At 44.1% G+C, this 21,456-nt stretch overlaps 1 protein-coding gene across 1 annotated transcript in view; it reads right to left on the bottom strand.

Moving 5' to 3' along the window:
* The window catches only part of baz1a (bromodomain adjacent to zinc finger domain, 1A), a 114,909-nt gene that overhangs the window by 11,412 nt on the left and 82,041 nt on the right, over nt 1–21,456 (bottom strand). Inside the window, exons 23-26 of the mRNA XM_083633763.1 lie at nt 18,097–18,239; nt 16,021–16,092; nt 6,735–6,817; nt 6,141–6,305 (exon numbers count right to left, since the gene is read on the bottom strand). Coding sequence (XP_083489889.1) covers nt 6,141–6,305; nt 6,735–6,817; nt 16,021–16,092; nt 18,097–18,239 — 463 coding nt within the window. The remainder of the gene's footprint in view (nt 1–6,140; nt 6,306–6,734; nt 6,818–16,020; nt 16,093–18,096; nt 18,240–21,456) is intronic.

Here is a 21,456-nt window from a genome sequence, read left to right as displayed (position 1 = left end):
CAAGGACACTTCGACATGCGGACTGGAGGAGCCGGGGATCGAATCACCAACCTTCCGATTAGTGGACGACCTGAGGGGTGTACCACGAAGCAAGATTAGTGGCTTAGCGAGGTAACTTCAGGTTTAACCCTAGGTTTGCCGTACCACAACGCTAGTTAACTTCTTACCGAGATAGATCACCATAGCAACTTATGCTCTACGGCTAACCTGCTTTGTAGCAGGTTAAGTTCAGAGGATAAGATCAAAACCCATGAAAGACCCACCTGCTTACCAATCAGCTCTCTGGAAACAGCGAGTCGCCATTCATATGGTCCCCATATAAAAAATACATTACATTCAAATGAAAAAAATGGGAAAAAAAACCCCCAAAAAACATATGGCTCCTGTTGAATTAATCGAGGACTGAAGCCTTGTACTTGTTGCAGGCTACATTTAAATTAAGCCCTACTTACCCCTTGTACTTGTTGCAGGCTACATTTAAATTAAGCTCTACTTACCACTTTGGAATATGTTTTTATATATTATTTTTTGTGCTCTCAAGTAGGCTATATACGTTGTTTGACCCCGCCGATCGATTGCAGCTGAATGGTGAGTGGAGAAATATCACTAAACCGGCATAAAAAGGTTACATAAACATCTCCAAAGCACAGCGGTGCCGTGTGCGCAACGGAGCTGAGGCTGACGTTGGGTTGGACATGGTCATACATGCCAGAATAGCCTACTAAGCAATTTAATATGGGATCGCCTGCACACAGATTATTCATATCCAGGCTACTCCTGCATTTTGCAGGTGCAACTGTGTTGCTTTTGGCCTGTATGATGTGATTGAACTTCATATTATTTCCAGCATAGTCCTTGTATGAAATATGGAGATATGCGACTCTGCTGCCAATAGCCTATATGTGACCACAAAATATGCTATTTTTTATAAATGAAATCTATGCCCGCACGTACCGTGTCGATTCAGTTCAGCAGCCTTTATTTTATTTTATTTTCATTATTTTTTTATTGATAGCCTATTAGCCTATAGGAATTATTCCATCAGTGCGACCAAACACATCATTAGATCATTATTATTAATTGAGCCTAAATGGTCAAAAAAAACGCCTATGGATTTTGGAAATAGACATGCAGGTTATATTGAGTTTATTGAGAGGGTGAATTGAGCTGCTGTAGATAGCCTACGTGGAGGCAGAAACCGGCGGTTTCAAACCGCTCTTCAAACAATGACTGATGTGAATAAAAGTGGTAACTTTAGACAGTCATTCGGGAACAGACTAATAATATCCAATGCAGATTTTGATTCTGACATACATAGTAAAGCTTCACGATTTGCGCTTTGAATGAATGACGAAATAGGCATGTCTGGCGCTGTAGAAGCTGGAGCAGTCCATATTGTATTGTGATTGGCTAGTTGTTAAAAACCACACCTCTTTTGCAGGCACGAGCTCCTGTGCATGGCCATTTTCATGTGCACGCGCTCTCAGCTTGATTAGAAAAACCTGGATCCACTTAACGAGTTGATAACTACATTCGTGGTATGACTTAACTAGAATCCAGCTAGATGGCAATTATCTGGTTTAGCCAAACCAGATCAAGGGACAGATCTTGGATCTTCTTATACAACATTCGTGGTACAGCCCTCTGCTCTACCTCCTGAGCCACAGCCGCCCCACAATACGACAAACAATACAATACAACAATTCTCAAATCCAACTAACATCAGATTAATCACTAATATAGGCTACTAACAGCGAATACGGTTTATTGACGTCTAAACACTATAAACTGCTACCCTCTGCCTCAGACTGACGGACTATGTGTTTTTGCGCCTCCTGGTGGGTGAAAACAGAACTGGACTTCCAAAGAAGGAAAGGGTACAGGGGGAGTGGGGGAGTAGGGGAGTTACTATCTTGAAATCCCATCGTCTTTGGTTCATCGTGACGTCAGGTTGTACCACATTTTGGGCATTTTTGAGGGCAAAAAAAAGCAGGTTTGAACCCATAGTAGGGCTGTGAATCTTCACTGGCCTCACGATTGGATTACGATTCAGAGGGCTACGATTGGATTACGATTATCGATGCATCTTAAATCGATGCATCGTTTTTTTTCCCAATACATGATTTATTTTTTCTCAATTTATTTTTTCTCACTGTGTGGCTACTTTTAACAGTTTCACTGCCGTCGACGAGTTAACTCGTCAAAAAAACAACAACGGTTGACTGCCGTCGACGAGTTAACTCGTCAAAATTTTTTTTTTTTTTTTGACGGTGGGACGTTGATCAAAGCCCCCTACATCTCCTATAAAAATATGGGAGCCACCGAACGTGTACAACCCATTCCACCGACCCACTAAGTGGCGACAGTGCTCTCCAGACTAGAGAAAGCCGAGCAAAAACAGCAGGAAAAAGCGTGAGGAAACCATTCTCATGGCGAAAACGCTTTCGCGCTGGGAGCTGGCGCACAACGGTGGGGGATTCCAAAAATAGACTCTGGGTGCAACACACTTTGAAACACGTAGCAGAAAGCCCAGAATCGCACGCAGCTTCATCAAAGCTCACAACCGAAACCCCAGAAACGAACGAGCCCGATATAGACTCGCCCGACGAGCGGCCGCCAGCAGCCAGGCAGCACAGACAGGCAGCAGAGACTCGCCTGTGACACACGCTGCAAAGCCACCAGAGACACACCCACGGAGGGAGGAGTTTGAAGGAGAGGGGGGTGGGGGTGCTGTTATTTTGGAGGAAATTACTGTTCAGAACTATTGTTTAGATGTCTGATGTCTCACTGATGCCAAAAATAAATGGTTGAAGTGACTGTTCTGCCTGTTCTATCGAATTTCACAAAAAGGCATTTATCTCAGCTTTCCTTCTCAGACGCTGAAACCATGCTGTATTCAACTGCTAATACCTACATAACAGAACATGATAAAAACTAACTCTTTTAGACAGAGAAAGCACACATTCTATTAGTTCTTTTGAGATATTTTGTGTTCACAAAGTCCTAGCAGAAAATAATCCTCGGCTCTTGAGATGAGCCAGAATCCTCAAAAAAACCCTTGGCAGAAGCTACCTACTGTATTGGAAAAACTGTTGGCAGTGAATGTGTTAAAATAAAAGTGCATTTGGAATTGCATTGTATTATGATCCAAATAAACAACTGCATGTACCGTAAATTCCGGACTATAAGACGCACCGGTCTATAAGCCGCACCTTCAAAGGTGACTATTTTTTTCTTCTATAAGCCGCACCGGTCTATAAGCCGCGGGTGTTTTGATGTTTAATTACCATATGTAAGGCTTCGTGCACAGAGGGGATTGTCGGGAAAGAGAGGCTGTTTGGGGAAGCTCCCATTTATTAACATTTCAACAAAACAAAAGTCAGGTCACTAATCCCCAGACAAAATCACACATTGTGGTATTTTTTGTTTTTTTTACAGTGCACACAGTGTCCGCGGTGTGGTGAAAAGAGGGCAAGAGAGGAAATTAAAACAGAAGTGGATTTATAGTTAGAAAGAGTGCTAAAGAAGAGAGAATTCCGTTTTTTATTTTTTTATTTTAGTTACTCACAGTACTATTGACCAGTCCAACTCAAAAGATATTCGGCAGTTTCACTTTGAGCTCTTGTTCCGCCGCTGGGCACACAGTGTCCGCGGTGTGGTGAAAAGAGGGCAAGAGAGGAAATTAAAACAGAAGTGGATTTATAGTTAGAAAGAGTGCTAAAGATAGTCCGGTCTGGTTATGACGAGTCTCGCTGGGTACAGTACGCCAAAGCGATATCCATTGACTCGATGATGCTGTTGTATGTTGCGCGTTTCTGTTGCACCAACGCGGAGAGGTCCTGCCGACGAAAAAGCGCGTACCCTCCCAGGTGAGGGGCTTCTTCCCCGCAGCCTGGAGGATGAGTTGACGGTCGGGCCAGCGGAGTAGGCAGATGAAGATGGCCCTCGGTGGCAGGCCGGGGTCTGGACGTGGCCGAGGCGCCCGGTGTGCCCTGTCCACCTCTGGTGGTTTCTCGCCTTCCTTCAGGTCCAGGATGTAACACAGGATTTTGCCACAAAAGCGTCCATGTCACCAATCTCAGCTCCTCTTTTACATTGATCAGGCGAATGTTATTTCTTTTACTCCTGCTGATTAAGTCATCAACCTGCGTGTGCAGGGTTTCGATTTTGCATTTTATCCATTTTCGGACTCACTGTGTTGTTTTTGTCCTCCAGTGCGCGGATGCGCTTTTCCGCATTATAAACTCTGTTCACGGTTGCCTTAGTTTCTTTAGTGAGTGAGTGGATGGACTTCTGCACGTTTTCAAACTTGTTTTCAAGCTGCTCAAAACCTCTGAGCGATGTCGGACTTAATCGATAGTGTTTCACGGAGTAAAAGTTTAGCCCAAGCGTGTATCTCCAGCCTCCAGCAGGTGAGTCATTTCCTCATTCATGGCGTGATTGCTTCGTCTTTTTCTTTCTGCTTACCTGTGTTGTGTTATGTTATGTTATGTTATGTTGTTAAAAGAGGGCAAGAGAGGAAATTAAAACAGAAGTGGATTTATAGTTAGAAAGAGTGCTAAAAAAGAGAGATTTTTTTTTGGAAAAAATCCATAGATAAGACGCACCGTTATATAAGCCGCAGGGGGCAAAAAAGGCCAAAAAACGGGAAAAAAGCCGCGGCTTATAGTCCGGAATTTACGGTAGTTCCATTATATTTTATTCGATTATAAAAATAAAAATAAACTATTTTTGACAGTTGTGAATCGATGCAGAATCGTGCACGTCCGCATCGCGATGCATCTTATAATCGATTATTTTTGACACCCCTGACCCATATAGGGGACTTATGTGGCTGAAAATGATACAAATGGTACAATGGTAACAGTTTGGTCTCAAATGTGGGAATTTTGCTCAGAATTCTTCACACACCACCCCAAAAGCCATATACAGTATATTGGTTAAAAGTTGAAAAAAGTGTTTTGGGGTTTAGTCCTGCTTTAATGGTTTGTAAAGTGCCATTTAACCACCCGCCCACTCAGGCATGATATGGAACATGAGCTGCCGCTTTGCCAACGATGCGGATCCTGTAGTAGGGGCTCGGATGGTAATGACCCGCACTCGCAGGAGTGCGTGCAGATAATTGTTTCTAAACATGCAGGCCAACCGGCTAGCAGCTGGTAATGGTCAGGACTTCAGTACATGTTTAGAAGGGGCTCGGGTGTGTACCTTGAGTTTAGGCCTCAGGCAGTGTGTGTGTGGTATCTGCGGTCACAGCAGTCACACAGCAGCATGTTGTGTCTGTGTGTGTCTCTGTGTGTTTACCTTGAGCCTGGGCCTCAGGCAGTGTGTGTACCTTGAGCCTGGGCCTCAGGCAGTGTCTGTGTGTGTGTGTCTCTGTGTGTGTACCTTGAGCCTGGGCCTCAGGCAGTGTGTGTGTGTGTGTGTCTCTGTGTGTGTACCTTGAGTTGAGGCCTCAGGCAGTGTGTGTGGTGTTCGCGATCACAGCCGTCACACAGCAGCATGTTGTGTGTGTGTGTGTCTGTGTGTTTACCTTGAGCCTGGGCCTCAGGCAGTGTGTGTGTGTGTGAGTATGTGTCTTTGTGTGTGTCTCTGTGTGTGTACCTTGAGTTGAGGCCTCAGGCAGTGTGTGTGGTGTTCGCGATCACAGCCGTCACACAGCAGCATGTTGTGTGTGTGTGTGTCTGTGTGTTTACCTTGAGCCTGGGCCTCAGGCAGTGTGTGTGTGTGAGTATGTGTCTTTGTGTGTGTCTCTGTGTGTGTACCTTGGGTTGAGGCCTCAGGCAGTGTGTGTGGTGTTCGCGGTCACAGCCGTCACACAGCAGCATGTTGTGTGTGTGTGTCTGTGTGTTTACCTTGAGCCTGGGCCTCAGGCAGTGTGTGTGTGTGTGTGTGTCTCTGTGTGTGTACCTTGGGTTGAGGCCTCAGGCAGTGTGTGTGGTGTCCGCAGTCACAGCCGTCACACAGCAGCATGTTGTGTTTGTGTGTCTCTATGTGTGTGTGTTTGTGTACCTTGAGTTTAGGCCTCAGGCAGTGTGTGTGGTGTCCACGGTCACAGCCATCACACAGCAGCATGTTGTGTTTGTGTGTCTCTATGTGTGTGTGTGTGTGTGTGTGTGTGTGTGTGTGTGTTTGTGTACCTTGAGTTTAGGCCTCAGGCAGTGTGTGTGGTGTCCGCGGTCACAGCTGTCACACAGCAGCATGTTGTTGGCATCTCCTTTCCTCCTGCAGATGCGACAGCGAGCGTTGAGCACGGAGCGAGACCACAGCACGCTGCGCTCCAGGCTCGACAGGTGCACAAACACCTGCAAAACAACAACATACGCATATCATTACATTATATACAAACACCTTTTTATTTTTATTTAACCTTTAGCTAACCACAGGCAACTCATTAAGAACAAATTCTGCTTTTTCGTCAAGAACAAATTCTTATTTACAATGGTGACCTGGCAAAAGGCAAAGCCTCTTGAGGGAGAGGGGCGGGGACTAAAGAGAAGTAAAAAACAACCACACACATATCACTATACATAGACACCTGCAAAACAACACACATAATAGCACATCTTATACACAAACAACTGCAAAACAACACGCATATAGGATTATATTATTACTGTATACACTAACACTGTCTGGACAGGTGCGCACGCACACACACGCACACACACGCACACACACACACACACACACATATATATACACAAATACATTATAATATTACACACACTGACCTGTGACAGACTGGAACAGGTCTGCAGAGACTCTCTCCATCGCTCCAACACTGTTTTAACAACCCGACCACTGTCACTGCCATCTGAGAGAGAGACACAGAGAGAGAGTTAGAGGGACAGAGAGAGATGTCCTTAGTTGTGCTGATGGATGTTATCTGTACAGACTAGGGATGTGCGCAATTAGTCGGTTAAATGTTTAAACTAGGGATGTCAACGGTTAACCGTTAATCGATTAACCGTCGCTAACGTCGTTGTTCGGTTATTGCTGTCGGTCTATCAGTTAATATTAAAAAAAAAAAAAAATTTTTTTTTTTTTTTTTTTTGGACACGTTTTTTGAGTTTCCTTGCAGATTTTGCACAGTGTTTTGCATCATGCAACTATTTTGTTCAAATTTTGTTCAATTGTTGGCAGCAAATCGAAATAGGCTATATTTTGTTTAAGTTTTTATGCTGCAAAAGACAGTAGGCCTAATGTGAAAAAATCAAAAGAAATAACAGATTGTTGTTGTTGTAATGTTTACATAAACAGGAAATAAAGCTCTCAAAAATATATTTCCTTGTCATCCATATAAGAGCCAGAATGATTTTGGAATGATTACCTGATCAAAATGTGGCAATAAACTTATAAATTTCAGCAAAGCCAACAAAAAATAAAGGCATAATTCTAACACAAAAAGCATTAACATTTCAGCATCTAAATAGACACGCCTTGTTTGGGCATGAGCTCATTGAGTAAATAGACAAAAAAAAAAAAAAAAAAAAAAAAATTAATATTAAAAAATTATGAATTAACCGATAGGTTAATCGATTATTAGCGTCGGTTAATCGAAAGTGAAATTAACCGAAAATTGACATCCCTAGTTTAAACGTCCGCTAACCTCACTAGTCGGCACCAGAAATACTAGTCACTTATGAGTCAATCTTAATATTAAATCTCGCCCAGCATTTTTCTTTTACAAACATATAAGCACCTTATGCGGCTGATAGCGCCATGTTGAATGTTGATGTATGTTTTTCCCCCCTTTCTTTTCCTGTGTCTGAGCTTGTTTGTATATTGTTCTCTGAAGATTGAAAGTAAAATATTGGAAAAAAAAATCTTAATAATTAAATTGATAATGTTTCACACGGATATACGTATGTTAACTGTTGTGTCCAAGATGTCACGCAGCCACTCGGCTAGGGCTGTCTCCGATGCAGAACTCGAATGGGATTTGGCTGTTCAATACGAATATTCCACTATTATTTTTTTATAAGAGTATCTGGCAATCAGAAAATCTATTGGCATGAGATGGTTTGATTTGTTTGTTTAATTGGGACTTGGTTTTAACTCATTGAGTGCCATGGACGAACATGTTCGTCATTTCAAATAGTAACGTAGAGTGCCAAGGACGGACATGTTCGTCAATTGCGTTTTTTGACGGTGGGGCGTCGATCAAAGCCTTCTGCCTCTCCTGTACAAATATTATAGCTATTGGAGGTCTATAACCTATTTTACAGAACCCTTAGGTGGCGACAGTGCTCTCCAGGTTAACAGAAAGGCAGAGAAAAACAGAGAATAAGTCGTTGGGGAAACGGAAATCGCATCACATCCGTATGCATCGATATGCATGAAGCGTTTTAACGTTAGATGTGCCTGCAGCAGGCAGCAGCCAATCTGCTCCCACAATTGAGCTCCTCCATGTCCGCTGCGCAAGCCCATTCGCATGATCAGCCGTTATTATTCTCAACTGGAAGCATACAGTAGTAGCCGGTGACAAACACGCGGAAAAAGCTGGATGTCGCGCACCCTTCACAGTGCAGAGCAAACTTAGCAGAGAGCCACCTCCCATACAGGAGGAGTGTGCAGTTGAGGCGGGGCGGGGGGGGGGGGGGGGGGGGGGGCACGCAGAGCAGCACACAACACTGACCCAGACAGACCCAGGCAGCAGGACAGGGTTGGCAAACGCAAGCCAGAATATCCGATGCCCACCAGCAGCAAATCAAGATCAGCAAGAAGCTGCAACCAGCAGCGCACGCAGGGGCCAGCGCTGCTGGTTGCAGCTAAAAATATTATTCTGCCAAACAAAATTCCCTGGCCTTCACTGTTTTATTGAAGGAAATTATTTTTGAGGTGTGACTACATCAGAAAATTAGCTTCAGAGTCAGTGATGTGTTTGAAATGTTTAATTTCACAAAAGGGCCATTATCTCAGCTTCTAGAAAAAAACTGCTCTTTTTTGTTAAATCAAGCTATCTTCTCCGGCTGATAACTAAAGAACGGAAAATGATATCAATAAACCTGTTTTTGCTGATGATAGAAAAGAGTCTCATCGTTCTTTTTGCGTGTTCATTGTTTACATAGTAATATCACACAATATTCTGTGGGCCTCGAGAAATCACTGAAAAAAGCTCTGAAACTCTGGCACTGGGAGCGTCCGTTCTCCAAAAGTGGCTGGCACTCAATGAGTTAATAGGCTGATACTTATACCAAAATAGAGTATACATCACGATCTATTGGGAGAACATATGTAAAAACAGACATTCAGCACCCCATATTAGCCGGAGTGGAACAATCCTTGCTTCATAACCACATTTTGTGACTATTCGACTGTGAGATTGGCAGTGGAACCAGGCTCCTTTGAACGAACCGTTGACTATTTGGGGTCACCCCTATACCCGGCAGGCGGTAGAACCTCAAATGCCTAGGACCCTTCAAATGCCCGGATGTAAACACAAGCCAGCATGGTCGAAAGTGGGAGTGGACCTAATGTTACAGTCTATGGAGCAGCGGACAGAGATACATCTCGTAAAACCAGAGGCCTATACCACAAAGCAAGATTAGTGGCTTAGCGAGGTAACTTCAGGTTTAACCCTAGGTTTGCCGTACCACAACGCTAGTTAAATTCTTACCGAGATAGATCACCAACCATAGTAACTTATGCTCTACGGCTAATCTGCTTTGTAGTAGGTTAAGTTCAGAGGATAAGATCAAAACCCATGAAAGACCCACCTGCTTACCAATCAGCTCTCTGGAAACAGCAAGTCGCCATTCATATGGTCCCCATATAAACAAGGCCAGGTCGAAACCTGGCATAGGCCCGTGTGCTGCTAATTTGAGTGGGAAGAGGGAGAGGATTTGCTAGTGTAACAGACTGTTCTGTATCTGTTAATGTCTACTCTTATTATGATTCAGTGCCATTGAACACTACTACTTCAATGATTGCAGTAGCCTAATGGTACAATGTCTGTATGTAGTCAACGACTAACTGTTAAATCAAAATAAACATCAACAAAGTTTATTTAGTTTTCATATTTAACTGGATTAATTATAAATAACTAGCCTACACTAATAATAAATACATGTTCTTTTCTCATTTCAAGTAAAATAATGACTGCATCTAAAAAGAACATACAACAGAGTGCTTTGGGAAAATGTGCATCTTAAAAGTGCTTTAATTTGAGAAAAAAATCCCCTTTTCTTCCCTTTACGCCACCTTTTCTATTGAGAGAAATGAGCTCCCTATCTATCTATTTATCTGTCTGTCTGTCTCAATGTCTGTCTCTATGTATCTATCGGTCTGTCTGTCTCTATGTATCTGTCTGTCTGTCTGTCTATCGATCGTTCGCAATACAAACGTCACATGCCGTTGGGCAGTGAATGTGTGATTGTGCCCTCAGTCTGGATTTGAGTGTGTTTGCTCATGTGGCACTTTCACAGACAGGTTAGGATTGCATCGCACTTCACATGAGACATACATACTGCCTGGTTTTGAGCTGCCCGTGAGAACAATGAATGAACATCTAAGAGTCTGCCTGCTCCGGATTAAAACTAAATCTTTGTTTTTGCGGTCTACTCGTTTCTTTTGAGCATGCCATGTGAAATGACTTATATCTCTCGCCTCTACTTCGTCCATGTGTCACTGACACTCTCTCACCTGCAGCACTGGAACCGACTGGAACAGGCAGAATCGAATCGGATATTTGATTGGCTGAGTAGCATCACGTGTGATGATTTACAGCGCATGCATTGGTCTGTGAGCTTCCTGGCAGATAAACAGGTACCGTAAAGGGTAGAAAAGCATGTGCTGGTTAAAAAAGAAAAGCTCCGTGAAATGTAACAATTCTCAATGATTTATAGGTTATAGGGCTCGGTCCGGATAGGACGGCATCTGGGTCCGGATGCGGACCGGAGTCCGGACTTTGAGGATCGCTGGCCTACACCATTCAGCATGCATTTCGATATTTCAAACTTTAAGAATGTTCCTCCTAAGACCAGCTTCGAGGTGCATTACCGCCACCTACCGGACTGCAGAGAGGTGCAGGACCAGCGGCCAAATAGGCAAGTAAATAGGTGAGCAAAGTCATTCCCGACAAACGGGAATCTAAGGCCCTGTGTGTTCTCCACACATGGGTCAAAAATACATTGCATTCAAATGAAAAAGAAAAAGAAGAAGAAAAAAAAAAAAAATGGCTCCTGTTGAATTAATCGAGGACTGAAGCCTTGAACTTGTTGCAGGCTACATTTAAATTAAGCCCTACTTACCACTTTGGAATATGTTTTTATATATTAATTTTTGTGCTCTCAAGTAGGCTAGATACGTTTGACCCCACCGATCAATTGCAGCTAAACGGTGAGTGGAGCAATATCACTAAACCGGCGTAAAAAGGTTACATAAAAGTCTCCAAAGTGCACGGAGCAACGGAGCTGAGGCTGACGTTGGGTTGGACATGGTCATACATGCCAGAATAGCCTACTACATCTAAGCAATTTAATATGGGATCGCCTGCACAGTGCACACAGATTATTCATATCTAGGCTACTCCTGCATTTTGCAGCTTCAACTGTGTTGCTTTTGGCCTGTATGATGTGATTGAACTTCATATTATTTCCAGCATAGTCCTTGTATGAAATATGGAGATATGCGACTCTGCTGCCAATAGCCTATATGTGACCACAAAATAGGCTATTTTTTATAAATGAAATCTATGCCCGCACGTACAGTGTCGATTCAGTTCAGCAGCCTTTTTTTATTTATTTTTATTGATAGCCTATAGGATACAGTACAGCTTCACGATTTGCGCTTTGAATGAATGAGGAAATAGGCGTGTCTGGCACTGTAAAAGATGGAGCAGTCCATATTGGATTGTGATTGGCTAGTTGTTAAAAACCACGCCTCTTTTGCGGGCACGAGCTCGGTGCACGAGGATTTTCATGTGCACGCGCTCTCAACTTGATTAGAAAAACCTGGATCCACTTAACGAGTTGAGAACTACATTCGTGGTATGACTCAACTAGTATCGAGCTAGACGGCAATTATCTGGTTAAGCCAAACCAGATCAAGGGACAGATCCTGGATCCACATTCGTGGTATAGCCCTCAGCACGCACAAGTTGGCAGTATTTTGATCTAGAAAATGAAAATAAGGTTGTATGTACAGTAGGGCAGGCTGTGTCAGATAAAACGTCATATAACAACTGACTGGACGAGAGCAGCATAACTCTACATCCAGCACAGACATGTGGACATTAACACGTTCACTGCCAATGGCGAGTTGAGTCGTCAAAAAAAATCCAACGGTTGACTGCCAATGACGAGTTGAGTCGTCAAAAAAAAAAAAAAAAAAAATTTGACGGTGGGACGTTGATCAAGGAGACGTGGGGGGCCCACGTCTCCTATAAAAATATTGGAGCCACCGAATGTGTACAACCCATTCCACCGACCCACTAAGTGGCGACAGTGCACTCCATTCTAGAAAAAGTTGAGCCAAAACTGCAGGGGAACGCGCGATGAAACCATTCTCCTACTGTAAAATGGATTGGCGAAAACGCTTTCGCTTTGCGCTGATTGCTGGCGGTGCGGGATTGCAAATTTGCATAATAGATTATGGGTGCAACACACTTTGAAACACGCAGCATAAATAAGACCACAATCGCAAAAGAAACCCCGTTTCTTGGGGTTTCTCAACCGAAAACCCAGAAACGAACGAGCCTCATTCTCATACTGTAGGCGAAAACGCTTTCACGCTGGCGCACACGGGCGCACAACGGTGGGGGGTTCCAAAAATAGACTGGGTGGAAAACACACTTTGAAACACGCAGCATAAAGCCTAGAATCGCACAAAGCTTCATCAAAGCTCTCAAACCCAAGAAACGAGTGAGCCCCATCCACACTCCCAGGGAGGGAGGCTGCTCACTGCTCAGACAGGCAGAAGAAACTGCTTGTGACAAACGCGCTGCTGAAAGCCACCAGACACGCCCACGGAGGGAGGAGTTTGAAGGAGAGGGCGTTCAGAACTATATTGTTTAGATGTCTGATATCTCACTGATGCCAAAAATAAATGGTTAAAGTGACTGTTCTGCCTGTTTGATTGAATTTCACAAAACTGCGATTATCTCAGCTTTCAGTCTCAGACGCTGAAACCATGCTGTACTCAACGGCTAATATCTACATAACTACTAACTCTACAAACTAACTCTTTTAGACAGAGAAAGCACACATTCTATTAGTACTTTTGTGAACTTTGTGTTCACAAAGTCCAAGCAGAAAATAATCCTCGGTTCTTGTAAAATGAGCCAGAATCCTCAAAAAAACCCTCTGGCAGAAGCTACCTACAGTAAAAAAAAAAACGGCTGGCAGTGAATGTGTTAACCTGCAAGCAGGCTGCTGGTGCTAGCAGCACCAAGCAGGCTGCTGATGCTCTTATGACATCAGTGATTTATGACATCACTGATGACATCATCAGTGATGTCACTATGACATCATCAATGTATTCACCAATGTTTCAACACAGGGGTCAGCCAGTTACTTCCTATTGTGTTTACACTTCCTGTGACAGTACAGTACTAGTGACCAGTGTGGCCTGTATCACGAAGCTGGATTTCAGCTTACCGAGGTAACTTCAGGGTTAACCCTAGGTTTTCAGTCTCACGAAGGTGGTTTACTTTTTGTAATATCAGGGTTTGCTCCTCCATCGTAAAATACGCTGCTCTCTGCGGCTTCTCCATGGTGCGAGTGGATTGGTCGTATGCAGCAAACACTGCCCCTTTTATGTGAACGCGCACTGATCTAGATTGGAAACTCCTGGGTTCACTTAGCGAGTTGATAACCAGCTTCGTGAGACCGCTTATCATGATTGCGGAGGTCTGGTTAAGTTAAGGTTAAGTGTAACCAGATAACGAAGGGAAAACCCAGGTATGTTAATCTAGCTTCGTGATATAGGCCACAGGTAAAACAGATGGTGTTTTGAAGAGGAAGGCATAACACAACTGGGACAAGTGGGCGGGGCTACATAAGGTGAATATATAGAAGATATATAGATTACTTGGGACTGCATATAGCACTTTTATCCAAAGCACTTTACAATGTGCCTACATTCACCCATTCACACACCGAAGGCGGCCCACACACAAGTGGGCGGGGCTACATAAGGTGAATACCGTAAATTCCGGACTATAAGCCGCGGCTTTTTTCCCGTTTTTTGGCCCCTGCGGCTTATATAACGGTGCGTCTTATCTATGGATTTTTTCAGAAAAAAAAAAAAAAAAAAAAAAAATCTCTCTTTTTTAGCACTCTTTCTAACTATAAATCCACTTCTGTTTTAATTTCCTCTCTTGCCCTCTTTTCACCACACCGCGGACACTGTGTGCACTGTAAAAATAAACAACGGTGGTGTTGTGTTATGTTGTTTTGTTGAAATGTTACGGTAATACGGTAAATGGGAGCTTCCTCAAACAGCCATCTCTTTCCCGACAATCCCCTCTGTGCGTGACCACTTACATATGGTAATTACGGTAAGCAAACGGCCACTCGGCCATCAACTCCCTCCCCCGACTACCAGGAGAAAATCACAAACTTCGGCGAATTCACACAAAGGAAGATCAAGGAATATTCCATCGAACCGGAGCAGATCATAAATATGGATGAAGTGCCTTTGACGTTCGACCTGCCACTCACTCGGACTGTTAACAAGAAGCGCCCTGGAGGATTCTTTCACCAAAAAAAAGCTTTGCTCGTTCTCGACAGCATGAGAACGAGCAGTAGAAGCAACACTCTCACTTACCATGGGGAAGGTACGCAGAAATTCACACGGCGCAGCTTTCAAGTTGAAAGCAGTCAATCTCGCATTAAAAGAGGGAAACAGAGCAGCCGCGCGTAACCTGGGCATCGATGAGTCAATGGTGAGGCGTTGGACGGTGCAGCAGGAGGAACTGTCTCAGCACGGAATATTATAGGAGTGTGAAAACATCCACAATCACCAACGGGTTCCAAAACGCTGGACTGCTGCGGGATGAAGAGGATCACGCCGCCACAGCTGGCGCTGAGGGCCGTCAGAGGCTTCAGAGGCTGTTCGATGCCGACAGTGATGAAGAGGAGTTTGTTGGTTTTGAGTGACAATGAAGGAGAGAGGAGAGTGGTTGACGAAGCCACCCTGAACCTGTTCGTTTCCGACACTGAAGATGAGGACTTTGGTGGTTTCAGTACGCAGGAAGAAGAGGAAGACGAGGATTAGTGACTTGACTTCTCTGGTTACAGGTTTGCTGCACATATAGCCTATTGTTGTGTGATTTTGTCTGGGGATTAGTGACCTGACTTTTGTTTTGTTTTGTTGAAATGTTAATAAATGGGAGCTTCCCCAAACAGCCATCGCTTTCCCGACATTCCTCTCTGTGCACGAACCCTTTCATATGGTAATTAAACATCAAAACACCCGCGGCTTATAGACCGGTGCGGCTTATAGAAGAAAAAAATAGTCAATTTTGGTCCCGCGGCTTATAGACCGGTGCGTCTTATAGTCCGGAATTTACGGTATATAGAAGATAGATAGATTACTTGGACTGCATTTACTGTATATAGCACTTTTATCCAAAGCGCTTTATAATGTGCCTACATTCACCCATTCACACACCGACGGCGGCAAGCTGCCACGCAGGGTGCTGGCACAGCCATCGGGAGCAATTTGGGGTTCAGTGTCTTACCCAAGAACACTTTGAAATGCAGACTGTTGGAACCAACAACCTTCTGATTAGTGGACGACCTGCTCTACCTCCTGAGCCACAGCCGCCCCTACTTGGGCTAAAGTAAACACGTTTTTTTTTACTGATTATCTGATAGTACTAATCGGTTAATGTTTAAATGGTCGGTTATCGGTTAAACGGTTATTCATTTGGTTGACATCTCTAGTTTGGTTTATTACAGCTGCACAGCAGTAGACTCCACACTGTCACTGACCAGTGTCACCTGTCACATGAACCAGGGACATTAAACAAGCGCACCCAGGCAGACAACACAGACACAAACTCTCACTCACCCTCGCTGGCCTGGTCGTCATCTTTCTTCTTGTTCTTCTTGGTCTTCTGGTCTTTCTTTGAGTCTTCATCACCTGGAGGAGGGAGGAGGAGTTAGTTGATTGACAGCTACAAAGCAGAAACCACAGCAAGAGCCCACAGTGCTGCAGTCTGGGGTCCCAAACCCCATGTCATGCTAGCTTGCCTTGTCAGGAAGGGGGCTAAATAATAACGTTCCAAAGTGAGGCTAAATTTCAAAGGGGTCTCTTGACCTCTCACTTCAAGATATCTGAATGAGAATGGGTTCTATGGGTACACACGAGGCAGAGTGGACAGACAAACGGACAGAGTGGACAGAGAAGCCACTTTCAGGCATGAACTCCGGGTCAGGCTCAGGGCAAGCAACCCTGACCTATACGGCGATACGTGAAGTGTACCCTTTCAGACATGAGGCATGTTGCTTTCATACATGTGTTGCACTTCCGGGTGTAAAGTAGAGAGGGGGCGGGGGTGGGGGGAATTTGGGCATGACCACACAATAGGGAGTTGTGAAAACTGACCACACAGCTGCACTTCACTGTCTGAGCATAGCTTCAAGTGAATCGCATTGACATTCAACAAACTATCATGACATGCAGAGTCTGAAAACAAGTTGCTAAAAATACATAATGGGCGATAACTGCCTAACGTTCACGGCATATAATCGTTTGCACATAACGTTAATTAATTAAACAACCCTAGAACTCACGACCAGATGCATCGATTTCCTCGAGTCTCAAGCGCTACAAAGAAAACACGTCTTTGCTATAGGTTGAGGCGATGTCTCGTCATAGACGCTGGGTTAGCTGGCTCAGCCTGGCTGGGGGCGTGGTCAGGGTGGGGTAAATCCCCCATTCTATCCATTCAGCAAAGTTAGAATTTAGCTGCTAGCCCAGCCCAGGCAGACACAATCGGCGATTTGACCACCATAGTAAACGCACATCTGAACAGACGTCTTGTGTTCTGCTCGGTTCCCCAAACCTGTAGTTTAGAGCCGCAGCACCGACCTTTGGTGAGTCAGTCCATTGAGATATATGGGGGGTTTTACCCCACTCGCCCACCAGCCGTATAACATTTTGTGGGCGTTCCCCACACATGCCGACTGTCTCTATGTTCAGTCCTAAAATGCATCAAGCCTACTAGAATTATACAGAATACAGGAAGCTAGACGTTTTTACCTTCAAAATAAAATCAATGTTGTATTACTTAGTAACAAAAAATCAGAACGGTCGATTCACTACGGGTTAAAATTGACTTTTCGAAGGGAGCAGATATTCTTCCAGTTTATCTCTGTTCTGTATCTTTCGGATCACACGCACACAAAAACATTACACGTGCATTTACTTTATTTAATTGCCATTATTACGATTTTTATATTATTGCGGTTGTACCCGGAAGTTTCCGTTTTATACTGCCTGACTTGACGCTACTTGGAATTTGCGGTTCTGCATGTGAATCTTCACAAACGCTGTGTAAAAGGCATGAACGCAACCAGATCCAGATACCCTACCTAGCGATGTCCAATACTGGGAAGCAGGACGACCCTCGTGTCCAAAATGCTCTATTTTAAATGTGTGTGCTGTGCGAAGCTATGCAGAAATAAAATAAGATCAAAGCTGACATACACGGAGCAGGTTCGAGCTTCATTTGGAAAAACTGAAACTGCATGTTTTTTTTCGCTCGCTCATTCACATCGACTATTTATATAATAATAATAATCTGTCACGCTGGCTTTCTGTCTCTCTCCCCCACCTCATCCCACTCACTGAGCTGGCTACTTCACGGAGCTCTGGAGGGGAGAGGGAACAATCCACCCATGTGACTAGGTAGGAGCCTTGTCTCAGAGCCGGATTGTAGGAGGGTCGCGGGAGCGCGCATAGCTCACCAAAATGTGTTCATACATAAACCGCCACCCGGGTACCCTCTAGATAACTCCAGAGTTCCAAGGCATGCCTGAAAGCGGCTAGAGACAGACAGAGTGGACAGAGACACCGACAGAGTGGACAGACAGAGGCATACAGAGTGGACAGACAGGCAGACAGACAGACAGGCAGACCGACCCAGAGGAGTCTTGAGGAACCTCCTCTCGATGCCTTGCTCGATGTGGACCAGGGCGTGGGCCAGGCTGCGTACCGTGTTGCTCACCGCCTGGGGCGTCCCACTGCCACTCACACACACACTGTCTGCCTTTATATCAGCAAGCCTGGAGAGAGAGAGACACACAGGGACTGACTGAGAGTGAGAGACACAGGGACTGACAGAGAGAAGGAGAGACACAGACTGACTGAGGGAGAGAGAGAGAGATGGGGACTGACAGAGAGAGGGAGGGAGAGAGAGAGAGACTGACGGAGACACAGGAGCCGTGTTTGGAATAGTTCACTCATTCACTCACTCAGTATTCCCCCTGTAGTGTTTATCATATAGTGAACTGTAGTGTTTATCATATAGTGAACTATATGGGGAACGCTCAAACCCGTTTCGGACACTACCTCACTCTTCTTCTCCTTTGTTAACACCTTGATTGCCAGCGACGAGTGTACTCGTCAAACACAATCCAGCTGTTAACTGCCAGCGACGAGTGTACTCGTCAAAAAAATCGTTTTTTTTTTTTTGACGGTAGGTTGTGCATCTAAGCCTTTTACATCTCTTATATAGGTATTGGACGTGTACAACGTGTACAACCCATTCCACCGACCCACTAAGTGGCGACAAGGAAGGAGGAAGGCAAGCAAAAAGCAGTGTGACTGAAGCCATTCTCATGAAGGTGGATTGGCGAAGGCGCTTTCATTTTCGCGCTGATTGCTGGCGGTGCGGGATTGCAGATTTGCATAGTGGATTGTGGGTGGGACACACTTTGAAACACGCAGCATAATATGACCAGAATCGCAAAAGCTTCATCAAAGCCCTCAACCAAAACTCCAAGACGCGAGCGAGTCCAACCAGACTTCCTCAAAGAGCAGCCGCACAGACAGGCACACACCCGCACAGCAGCAGCAAAGCAATGGTGACAAGCGGGGACTGCCCCCTAGTCCGACACCAAATTGGAAACAAATCCCATTCTAAAAGGCTTTTAGAATGGGATTTTCAACCCATTCTTTTTTGTTTCTTTTTCGCTATAATTTAGAGTAATTTAATTTCTATTCAGAAATTTATTTGAGAGGTCGAGAGTATGAGAAAGTGCATTTGCAAAGGTAGGAAAGTGCTTGTGACATGGCGCTGCAGCAAAAAAGAACGCCCACAGGAGGGAGGAGTTGAGCAGAGGGAAGTTTACTGCTGTTATGGAGGAAATTACTGTTCAAACTATTGTTTAGGTCTTACTGATGCCAAAAATGAATGGTTAAAGTGACAGTTCTATCGAATTTCACAAAAAGCCGTTTATCTCTGAATATTTTTTCTCACGCTAAAACCATGCTGTATTCAACTGCTAATGCTTACATAACTACTAACTCTACAAACTAACTCTTTTAGACAGAGAAAGTACACATTCTATTAGTACTTTTGAGATATTGTATGTTCACAAACTCCAAGCAGAAAATAATCCTCGGCTCTTGTAAAATGAGCCACAATCCTCAAAAAAACGGCTTGGCAGAAGCTACCTACAGCAAGAAAAAAACGGCTGGCAGTCAATGTGTTAAACATAACCGCATTGCATTGTGGTACAAAATGTAGCCGTTCACTAGAAATCGCAGTGCATTTTGGGTATTTTATAGTGGACTGTATAGAGTGCCACAGGGATGACATATTTTTGTAGGCTTAAAGCCCCCCTCCAGTCAGTTTTGTCATTTTTAAGATATTTCATGTGTAACTGTGTTTTTCTCTGTTCTCCTAATTAGTCAGTGTTCACCAGTGTATTTTGTTGACAAATAACCTTATTTTGGGCTCAAAGTCATAAAAATTGTCTCACGCTAAAAATGGGTGCTGACATCAGACTAACAAGTGACGTGTCATAGACAAATACAATATTTAGTACTACAGTAAATACCATCTGCCGTTAGCTTGGTGTTAGCGTGTTTGCTAAGTAAGTGTTCACCAGGCTCAAAATGGCCGCGATAGTCACTTTTAACGAGTTCGAGTTACGCTCTTTCCATATCTTTTCCATATAAGACACCAGCTTTGATATCTGTTGGCTGGCTGCTGATATTTATAACAATATTGTGGCTTTTAGACCAACATTTTGCAGAGATAGAGCAGTGTTTCCCATACATAAAGGAACTTGTGGCGGGCCGCCACAATAATATTTGGACCGCCACAAAATTATGTTGACCAAAAAAAAAAATTTTTTTTTTTTTTTTTTTTACAGTGCACCTGAACGCAACATGCAAGATATCCGCTGAATAAGTGTCCAATAAATGTTCATGTCATTCTGGCCAATACTTCTGTTATAGCATTTCAGTCTGGAATATGGAATATCTTTCAATAATCTATGATTTAGCTGCTAAATTGTCAAATACCGCCATCTGCTCGCTACCCAGGCACTTATGTATGTACTTAACCTAACTAACTTAACCTAACTAACTATCAGGTGTGCACAACATTGTCAGCCTAAACTCCGGCTGACACCCCAAAAACCTACAATCCGCTACAGAAAAATGTATATTGTTTGTTTATTAACTGGCCCCTCGCCTTCTATCATTTCACGAAAGTGGCAAAGCAAGTTGAGTATCCCTGACCTATAGGGAGAAATTTAGTTTGTCATTGTAAACCCACAGCACAGTAATGATGACATGTTCTTACTTAGATCTAGCCTTTTAATTTAACTCATTGAGTGCCAGCCACTTTTGGAGAACGGACAGTGCCAGAGTTTCAGAGCGTTTTCAGTGATTTCTCGAGGCCCACAGAATATTGTGTGATATTACTATGTAAACACCGAACACGCACAAAGAACGATGAGACTCTATTGTATCAGCAGCAAAAAAAAGTTTATTGATATCATTTTCCGTTCTTTACTTATCAGCCGGAGAAGATAGGTCAAAAACAGAAAAAATTGGCGTTTCCATCTAGAAGCTGAGATATTGAGCCTTTTGTGAAATATAGCATTTCAAGCAAATCACTGACTCTGAAACTAATATTTTCTGACCTGAAACATCTGAACAGTAATTTCCTTCAATATAACAGCACCCCCACCCCCCCTCTACTGCAAACTCCTCCTCCGTGGGTGTGTCATGATGTTGCTGCTCGCTCTGAGTGCTGCTTGTGTCAGGCGAGTCTGCTGCCTGGATGGCGGCTGCTCGTCGGGGCAGTGTGGATCGGGCTCGCTCGTTTCTGGGGTTTCAGTTGTGAGCTGTGAAGCTGCGTCCGATTCTGGGCTTTCTGGGCTTTCTGCTGCCCTGCGTGCCCCACCCCCCTCCTCCTCCTCCTCGGGAGTGTCTCTGGGCTGCTGCGTTTGCTCTCGCTCTGCTTTTGCTCTGACTCTGCACTGA

The sequence above is a fragment of the Poromitra crassiceps genome (genome assembly GCF_964638095.1).
Source record: "Poromitra crassiceps genome assembly, chromosome: 3".
Classification (NCBI taxonomy): domain Eukaryota; kingdom Metazoa; phylum Chordata; class Actinopteri; order Beryciformes; family Melamphaidae; genus Poromitra; species Poromitra crassiceps.
This window is presented reverse-complemented; position numbering and strand designations above follow the sequence as displayed.